The sequence below is a fragment of the Adiantum capillus-veneris genome, chromosome 5 (genome assembly GCF_014529385.1).
Source record: "Adiantum capillus-veneris isolate H3 chromosome 5, ASM1452938v2, whole genome shotgun sequence".
NCBI lineage: Eukaryota > Viridiplantae > Streptophyta > Polypodiopsida > Polypodiales > Pteridaceae > Adiantum > Adiantum capillus-veneris.
In genome coordinates, this window is record NC_140935.1 from 133,229,491 (window position 1) to 133,239,047 (window position 9,557).

General features: G+C 40.8%; 1 protein-coding gene across 2 annotated transcripts in view; it reads left to right on the plus strand.

The window, feature by feature from the left end:
- The window catches only part of LOC147458133 (uncharacterized), a 65,183-nt gene extending 58,964 nt beyond the window's left edge, over positions 1 to 6,219 (plus strand). The window contains exons 1-2 of one of the 2 annotated variants that reach the window (XM_086511763.1): positions 2,794 to 3,192; positions 5,765 to 6,219. In XM_086511763.1, the coding sequence (XP_086367889.1) occupies positions 2,949 to 3,192; positions 5,765 to 5,937 (417 nt within the window). In that variant the 5' untranslated portion in view covers positions 2,794 to 2,948 and the 3' untranslated portion in view covers positions 5,938 to 6,219. Of the gene's footprint in view, positions 1 to 2,793; positions 3,193 to 5,764 lie in introns of those variants that run through there. The other variant, XR_015188019.1, reaches the window with a different exon arrangement.
- The last annotated feature ends 3,338 nt before the right edge of the window (positions 6,220 to 9,557 follow it).

Genomic DNA, 9,557 nt, shown 5'->3' on the forward strand with positions numbered 1-9,557 from the left:
GCTAGAAGCTTGAGGCTATGGGCTACTGCCTCATAGATCAAGTAAATACATAGGCTACCTAGGAGGGCAGCATCATAGATAAAGAAGAGAGTAGAAGCATGTAGGCAATCATGAGAGCAATCACTAGCACCTGTCCAACCCTCAAAGTGAGCTCAGATGAAGTAGATATAGCATAAACAAGTTCACGTGATGCTTTTTTTAGTGCAAAATTGCTTTTTTTAGCACCGAAGAGAGAGAATTTTGCTGAAATAGCCAGAAAAATCTCCACTGGAGAGATAGAGAGAGAGATAGAGAGGGAGAGGGAGAGGGAGAGAGAGAAATAGAGAGGAAGAGAGGGATAGAGTGAAAGAGAGAAAGAGGGAAAGATATATATATATATATATATATATATATATATATATATATATATATATATATATATATATATATAGAGAGAGAGAGAGAGAGAGAGAGAGAGAGAGAGAGAGAGAGAGGGAAAGAGAGAGAAATAGAGAGAGAGAGAGAGAGAGAGAGAGAGGGAAAGAGGGAAAGAGAGATAGATAGTTCTATTATCATCCTCGGAGATCAAATATGACTTATGGGACCAAATGAACCTGTCACGTGGTGTGAGTGGAGGTCATAAGTGACTCTTGATGCTAAAAAATGACTGAAATGAGCATCGCAATAGAGAGTCCACATCGTGGCTTTGGGAGAGGAAGGTATGTAGGGAGAGCTCACGGTTGATATATGGGGAAAAGAGGACCTAATGTGGTCAAAAGCTGAGCACTCAAGTAGTGTGTGGTACTCATTCTCTCGCACTTGACGAGGGTATAAGGTTCAAAGTCAATGAGACTCCTTACTAGTGCCCCAACGTCCTGTCTCGTAGCATAGTGAATGGGAGCTAAGACGAATGGAGACAATGGTGCGGATCATACTCAACAAGATAGGCTCAAGGATGTAGGGATTGGTTTGGTTACCTCGTTCGGAGAAGAAGAGAGATTTGTAGTTTGGGGCAACGTGTGTGGTGTAATGGTCGAAGCAAGAACCTCTGGATTTCTCCCAAGCCGTGATACATTGGCATTGTAAGAAGGCTTCATTAACTTGGGAGTCGATCGACGCATCCTTGACCACCCCAAACTTAGTATTTTTCTCTTGAATGTCTTTTGGACCTTTTGACTTGCTTCATATGCGATTCTAGGAAGTCGAGACAAAGGGCTACGTGAAAGAGAGAGAGAGAGAGAGAGAGAGAGGAAGAGAGGGGAAGAAAGAATGTTGGGCTCCTATTCTAGGCCTCCTTAGGGTTTACGCTCTATGTCTAGCCAAGCCCAATCGTGGTGGACTGCATATACGCCGCACCTAGGGCCTACTCTGTAGTCGGGAAGAAGACATTAACCAGCTGCGACTCCTTGTTGAGACCTCGACATCGCTTTCTTCTCCATTTGACACATAATTAGGTCCTCATTTGATTTTTTTGCACAATTTCTCTCCCCACAGTGTTTTGCCTCAATCCTTGTGAAGCTTCACTATCGCCTGTGGTGGCTGATGATGATGTCTTGTCTGTGGGCGAGCTTACTGGCTGTCTTACTGAAGCTTTAACCTCTGACCCTTTCGTTAAAGGAGCACACAAAGTCACCATTCCTGCTGTAACTGTAGTGTTGCAAGTATCTATTTTCAAATCTCATGCTATATTTTATTGGCAAGCTCCCTTCTCTGAATGAAATTGCCGGCCTTCTAGACCATGTTTCAAAAAAGTTGTGGTAGATAAAGTGTTCTACAATGGCTCAGGGCTATATGAAGTTTAAGTTTTTTACTGTTGAAGATCAAAGGTCATTTCAAAATGCTTCTACTATCATTCTTTGCGGGCAGGTTGTCCATGTTTTCCCATGGCAACCTTCAAACAAATCAAAGAAGAGCTGCTATCTAACTGCCCTGTCTGGGTTGATTTCATTGACTTGCCTACTTTTTAATGGCCATGCATTAAAGATCCAGCTGCATCAGTTGGTAAAGTTTTGTTCTCCCCCACCATCAACTACCCTAATAAGAATTGGGCTTGTGTAATGTGGGATACTGACAAAGCCACACCAAAGACCATGGAGATAGAACTAGAATTTGTTGGTAAATTAGTTATCTATCTCAAGCGGGGCAACCTCTCAGGTTCCTGCTACCACTGTCGACACCTGGGTCACTTTTCCAAAAACTACCCCACTCTAGCTACAGGAACTGTGAACCTCATCCCCTCTTATCCAAGTAGCAAGTATACGGTGTCTAAAGAGAAAAGGTAAATCCCCTCCGGCTCAACTAGAGAAGACTCCCCCACCCGCACCTCAAGGAGGCACTCATGAGTATGCTGTTCCTCATGGGAGATATAAATCTGCTCTTCAAAACACAAGAGGAAAAACAACCCCCATGCAGGAACCAGGCATCTTCAATACCCTTCCACCTCAAAACATGTAAAACAATTTGAAAAAGGTAAAAGGGTGGTAGACAATGAGGGGTACCAACTATCTAAGAGGACCTTTAGAAATCATCCAGGCGTCACTGGCTATGCATCTCCCAATGTGTTTGATGTCCTGCAGGACATCCCTTCACCTGACACCCTGGCTGCCATTGATTGTGTGATACTCCAATACTCAGCTGTTAAGAATGTTGTCCCTCAGACATGGACATCCCATGTCAATATAGAGGTGCATATGACAGATGGCACTAGTGATGAGGAGACTCAAGTCGTTATGAATTCCCATGCATCTTAAATGGAGATAGCATCCTTCAATGCAAAGGGATTGAGCCACCCCTCAAGGCTCCTAGCTTTTCAAAATTGGCTTCTGCAATCTGATCTTGATATTTGCTTAGTTTAAGAACATAAAATGCATGCTAAAGTAGGTATGACTATGCATTTTAAGGGATACACTCTATTCTCATGAGGGAAGCAAGGTAGCTATTCTAGTGCCTTGACCTACGTCAGAAATTCCATGCATCCTCAATGGTTTCTTGGCCATAACTCAGGTAGATGCTCCATTATTCAGGTTACTACTGACCTAAGGGCCTTGCAAATCGCAAATGTTTATGCTCGTAATGATGCTGCACAAAGGATGCCTATTTGGGACTGGCTAGCTAACCTCCAATGGACTCAAGGGACGGTAGGAGGGGACTTCAACATGGTGCAACATATTGACCATTCCACTTCAGTTTCCCCTGTTATGTCTGTTGTAGAAGGTAATACCTGGGACTTACTTCAATGTTCAGCCTCTTTGATTGACGCTTGGTCTGCTACTACTCGACCCTCACCTGGTTTTACTTTTCATTCATTGTCTCATCAAGGGTCTTGGTCTAGGTTAGACAGACTATACTTTGTGGGTTCATATTGGTTTCTAACTCAAAAAAAAATGCAGGTGGACCTCTCCACTTCTCTTTCACATCACTTCCCTATTGTTTTGTACTTCTTCAATTTTGATTTGGATAGTATGCATGCATTTAGCCACTCAAAACCACTCATGATTACTCTCTGCTCACTCATAAAGTCTTCAGACAACAGGTGTGATGCATGTCATCAATGATGCTACTGCTAAATTTGACAACCCTTTGTGTGCCTGGTTAGATATTATTTCTAGTTTGCAGCAATGTATTAGGGACGTGGGGAAGTTTGTGGCTAAGCAGGGTACTGATCAGTTGACTTAGGCTAAGATTACTGCCAGAGACTTAATGTTGAAAGCTGGTAACAAATCTATTGTACTGTGTCAAGCTGAACTTCAACAACTGGCTCAAGGCAGAGAGGTCATTTTGGAATGGGAGCTAGCTCAGACCAAAAAACAAAGGTACTCATGTAGACAATGGGTGATTACTGATGGTAAGAACGTATCCAAAGGATTTTACAAGAAACTAAAGCATAAAAAAACCACACAGATTTTGACAATGTTTCATCATGAGGATGGGCCTCCACTGTCTAAGGGCTCTGACATTTTGGCAGTCACAGCAAAATACTATGACGATCTCTTGAATGTTGGGCCTGATGTATCACAAACAAGGATTAATGCAATCCAGACTTTGCTAGAAGTGGTGGATCCATGCATTGAGGAGTCAACTGCATTGAGATGAAGCAGCCACTCAATGAGGCTGAGATTCTATATGCATTAAAGAATCTGCCAAATGAGAAATTCCTTGGCATATGTGGTCTGTCTAAAGAGTTTATGGTCTCATTCTGGCCCGCTCCAAACAAAATTGTATGCTCACTGCTCAATGCTATTTGGTTATCTCAATGCATGGATCCTGCTTTGTAGTAGCAGGGCATTATCAAATTGATCCCCAAAACATTGTTTCCCAAGACTCTAACAGATTGGAGGCCTATCACCATGATGGGAATATTGTACAAATTGTTGGCTAAGGTTATTGCTATTAAGGTTTCCCCTGAGTTGAGAAGATGTATTCACCCAGCTCAAAGAGGCTTTATAGGTGGTCGATCTATCTATAACAATACCTTGATTGTCCAATTGGGAATTGAACATGCTATCAGCTCTAAACAAGATATGGTTATGTTCCATATATATTTTTCCAAAGCATCTGACACTATACAATGGGACTTTGTGACTAGCCCTCTCAAGAAAATGGGATTTGGGCCTAAATTTAGTGGAATTCATTAACCTGTTAGGCAGTGGATCCTTCTCTAGAGTGGTGATCAATGGCTGGTTGTCTGACAAAGTTCATACTTCTAGATTACTGAGGCAGGGGTGTCCAGTTAGTCCTCTTATTTTTGCAATTGCTACCCACCCTCTGTATGCATATTTGGATGCTTTGTCTTCTTTTGGTTTCTTGCAAACATTGCAGCTAGGGTCTAAGCATATTACAGGGAAAGGCTTTGTAGATGATACATTTCTTTTTCAGAAAGCTAATAATGTAAACATTTTGAGATGTACTAAAACATTAGTTTGTTTGCTTCTGCTGTTGGCATGAACCTTAACTTGACAAAATCAGCTCTAATAGATATATCAGCAAGGGACTTTGATGCACTCCTCTGGTCATGGAAAAGGTACCCTAAAGGACACATATTCAGACATCTGGGCTATCCAATAGGCGTGGGAGTGACTCAGAACTAGCTTCAGTAATGGGTAGTTGAGAAAGTGTACGTTAAAATTGCAGCCTAGCACTGTACAGAATGGCCCATTCATGTGCGCTTGAGAATTGTTCAGTCTGTATTTGTGCCCTATATGCTATTTTACTTGCCTCTTCTGGACTCGTCATACAAAATGTTGCAAAAGTGTGTGTCTTTGATGGCTAAATTCCTGTGGAATGCTACTTCAGATGCTACAGCTCTAATTGCATGGCATAAAATTTGTTAGCCTTACTCTAAATGGAGTCTGCATATTATGGACTTCAAGATTCATGCTCAGGCTAGAAGGGCATGATTGATAAAACATATGCTGCATAATGATATTGATTGGTCTCTCTATTTGTGGAAACCAATTGACTCTACAGTGATTTACTTTCATGAAATTTGGCATATGTCTAGCTGGGACAAACTGTTTACTGTTGTTTTGATAAAAATTGGTTTTGATTTGTCAAATATTCTTGTGAGATCTTGGAAAAAGACCTGCTCTAATTTGCTGTGGAAAGGTAGGATTAGGTACACTGGTAATTCACTAGGGACTGAAAGTTTGTTTTGGAGCTTTGTCTTTAAAATTCCACCTGCACAACTGATGGGAAGGTCGGCCCTATCCCTTTTCAAAAAAGGGATAGTGCAAATCAATCAAATGTTGGACTCTAACCTGCATTTGAAACTGTTCTCTGCTGCCAGGAGACAATTCAGGCTTGGCAATCATCAGAGAGGATTATGGCATCAACTTGGAGGTCATGTATACAACTTGGAAGTGTTGGGCTTGTCAAATGTACAAGACAGACAGAGAGACTGGCTACTGCCTGGATATGCAGCCAATTGGTGGAACTCCCCATCTTCTATCTTTTATGTAGCAGCTCTACCAAAATCATGTATTTTGAATGATGTAATAAACAGTGGTCTTTGCACATGCATATCAAATGGTGGGACAAAGTCCTGTCTGAGATCTAGTCTATTCCCAACCAATTTAAATTTAAGTTTTTTTTGTGGAGTCTATACTGGAGTGCTCCATACTGCTCTTAACTCGTCTAGGAAGGGGTTCACTGATGGGAAATGCAATGTATGCAAGAAGGATGAGTCGGTCAGACATGTCTGATGGCATTGTAAAGTTGTAGTTGAATGGTGAAAATGGTCAATCAGTATGTGGTCAGATGCATGGGGGGTACAACTTACAAAATTTTAGTTGACATTCTCCAAAGTTAATACTCATCAAGATCCTGTCTTGGAATTTTCAATCCAGCCATACCGAGTTTGGTTTTTGTGGTTCATTTGGTCCATGTGAAATGAACGTGTATTTGAGGATACTCTCTACTCTCTTCTCCTTAAATTCTCTATCTTTTTCTCTCTCTTCCTATCTCTTTCTCCCCACGGAATAAGCATTAGGTTGGACTCCTTTCAATGGTATCGTACCTTAGAATGGAGGCAGGCATGCAATGTGGATAGTAATCCCTTGAACAAGGAGTTGTTGTCAAGAGATGCTGCACAAGAAGCACAATAAAAAAAGCTTTTCTTCATAGCACTCTATAGAATCAAGAGTACTCTCGCACTGTGCACAACACAAAATGATGGCTACATTTACAACCATATCTATTTATCTCTACTCAAAACAATGGCTACATTTACATAATTATATATATATTTGTGTGTACATATATATTTGTTTATGCATGCATGTAGGCACTAAGTATGTGAGCATAGCACCAGAAGGGTTAGACGCCTTCTCTTGGATATAGTCCTTTTTTAATCATGGTGTTGCGGTCACTAATCCAGTCATGCATGGATTACCGCAACGTTCCTTTGGTTTTACCACGGTTGAGACTATGATGATATCTAAAGAGGTGCCACTTGATCTTTGGCACTACTAGCCTCTACTTATGTCTACTAGTATGTATATGTATCTACGTGTTTGTGTGCTAATATACTTGTGTACGTATTTATAGATGAGTGAGTATGGGGAAAAACTAAATCTCATATTGTTCTTTGTAATGTAGACGTCATATGAGAGACCACCTGGTGGGGAGCAGCCATCTGGCTCTTCTTTTGGTTGGTTCACATCCAAGGTAGGCTCCCACTCGGGGTGGATATCGCCTCTAGTGGACTCGCGTCTTGAGGAGCTGAGAGCAAGCAAAGAAATAAGAGTATTTGTAGCTAGTTAACCCTAAACTATGAGTGTCATACATTTATTTTTGTTATTTGCAGGTATGGCCATTCTACACCTACTCTACTAAGGTTCTTCCATCGATCGTAGATCCACACCTATAGCGGGCTCTCTCTTTACTAGACTAGTACCTCCGTTCAACAAAGGAATTGTTTGGCCGCTACACTCCACAACACTTGCGCACCCGTGTCAGACATGCATGGATGCTACTATAGGGTAAAATATGGCGGGAAGCTGGACTTCGGTACAGTACAAGGCAGGGCATTTTGACACCATCTTTAGATGCTTATACATTCGACGTGTAAGAACTGTTTTGTAAAGATTAGAGACAAATTGCTTGATTATGCACGCTACATTAAGAACACGCTACATGTTAGATTTTCAAATGCCCCAGATCAACGCTTTTCCACAACAGTGGTTGGAGGGCTACATAAAAATATTTTTGAAAAACAAGTAGTCTAGTGTACAGCACGCAACAGCTAACCAGATTAGAGATCCAGAGAGAAGCTATCGCGGTTGCAACATGGTAGATGCAGAGTGGGAGTGAGCAATGTAAGAAAAGAGCGATGAAACTGTAACGGGCTCATCCTACAGACAACAACGCGAAGCTCGTGCCAGACAAACTTCCACGCACTATGGCTCGAGAGGCAAAGCAGCTTGGAAGGATAAATATGTAAGATAGATCAAACTACAACCTAAATCGATGATTATAAAGATTATAGTTGATGATTTGTTATTTTGTCATTTTTCTAACTTAGGAAAATATCACTCTTACTCGACCAGATAGAGAGATGATCAAGTATCGGGAGCGACATGTAGATGTTAGAATTTGATACTTGGCGATGGTTGTTTGAGAACAACTACATCTTTCGCGAGCAATTCGACGTAGCAGTTGGATCACTTCAAGCGGTAAGTTTAAACAAATAATTTTGTATCAATTGTTTTGAGCTATCAATAATTGTTTAATTTGGTTTAGGTTTTGTTAGCAGCAAGCTAACTCGGATACCATTTTTCTGAGCTTTCGTTGTAAAAACATTTATGATTTTGATGAATCGGGAATATTGTAACTCCTATTTTTTGGATAAACTTTGTCATTGATGAGCCGGGGCTACAAGCTTCTAGATTGTATCAATCTCTCTTTAGTTAGAGCTCTTAGATTATTAGTGTTGACCACCAAAAATCTTGGCTAAGGTATAAAATCCAATTTTGTAAAGTTACTATTAAGTTTTTGGATAATGAAAAACAGCGTGAGCTAATGGGCTCACTTCTCTCCTTCTCACACTTCCTTCCTCGCGGACTCACAGCCTAATCTCATCATAAGTAGGAATTTAAGCTTAAAAATAAAAAACTAAGTATAGGCAGGGTATTGGGCATCATTGCTAAGCATTTAGATGCATTCTGGGTCGAAAACAACTAGGTCAAAAACTCATTGCTGTTAATAATCGTGATTTTTGCACTTGACCTAATGTGAGATTTGAGACCATAAGCATGTCTGCTTAGGTCTTATAAACATGTCCTGAAGTTTCGTTATATTTGGATGTCATTTGATACGTAAGGGATGTGATTTGTTTGCCGATGAGCGATTGTCTTTTGGTGATTTCAGTCACTTGTGTGTAGCTTGAGATAGATGCGAGTTGTTTGTTGTTTTCCAAGAGATTGACAACCTCTTGTAGCCTCTATGCACTAGTCGAATCAGCTTTGTCCCATGGATTAACAATTGTATTCGTGGTTCTTGTTATGTCTGCAATAAGATAGGAGTGAGGCTAAACACCCGTCCCACATTTGGCGCTGTTGCCGGGGATCGAAGAGACCTAAACTAGGAAAAGAACATGAGCGTTTTGTGAAGTTATCCTTTAACTTCCTCTAGGATATCCTAGAGTCAAAACTTTCTTTTTTAGAACCGCATAGCTTAAGATTATCGTATTTTGCTTTGTAGAGGTAGCTTGGAAGTAGGTTGTACTTGCTAAGTACCTTTAGGATTGTAGGATTGTAGATTTAGAGTAGGATTTTGAAAATGATTGATGGACAAGACAAGTCTTAAATCAAGGCTCAAAAATCCATAAAAAACAAGAAAACGAGTGTTTGTGGACACTTTCCACAACCCCATTGCAGTAGAATCTAGGAGTAGGGTAAGTAGAATCCGAAGTGGGATTTCAAGACATTTCTCTCTCCCAAAGAATCAATTGTGAGTTGTTATGTGAAGTTGCAAAATTTCAGGTCTACGGCTTGAAATAGCACCAGAAGACTGTCAACCACTCAATCCAACCAGAGAGTATGCTTTAAAAGTTGTATGAACCAGTGAGTAAGCTCAAGGAC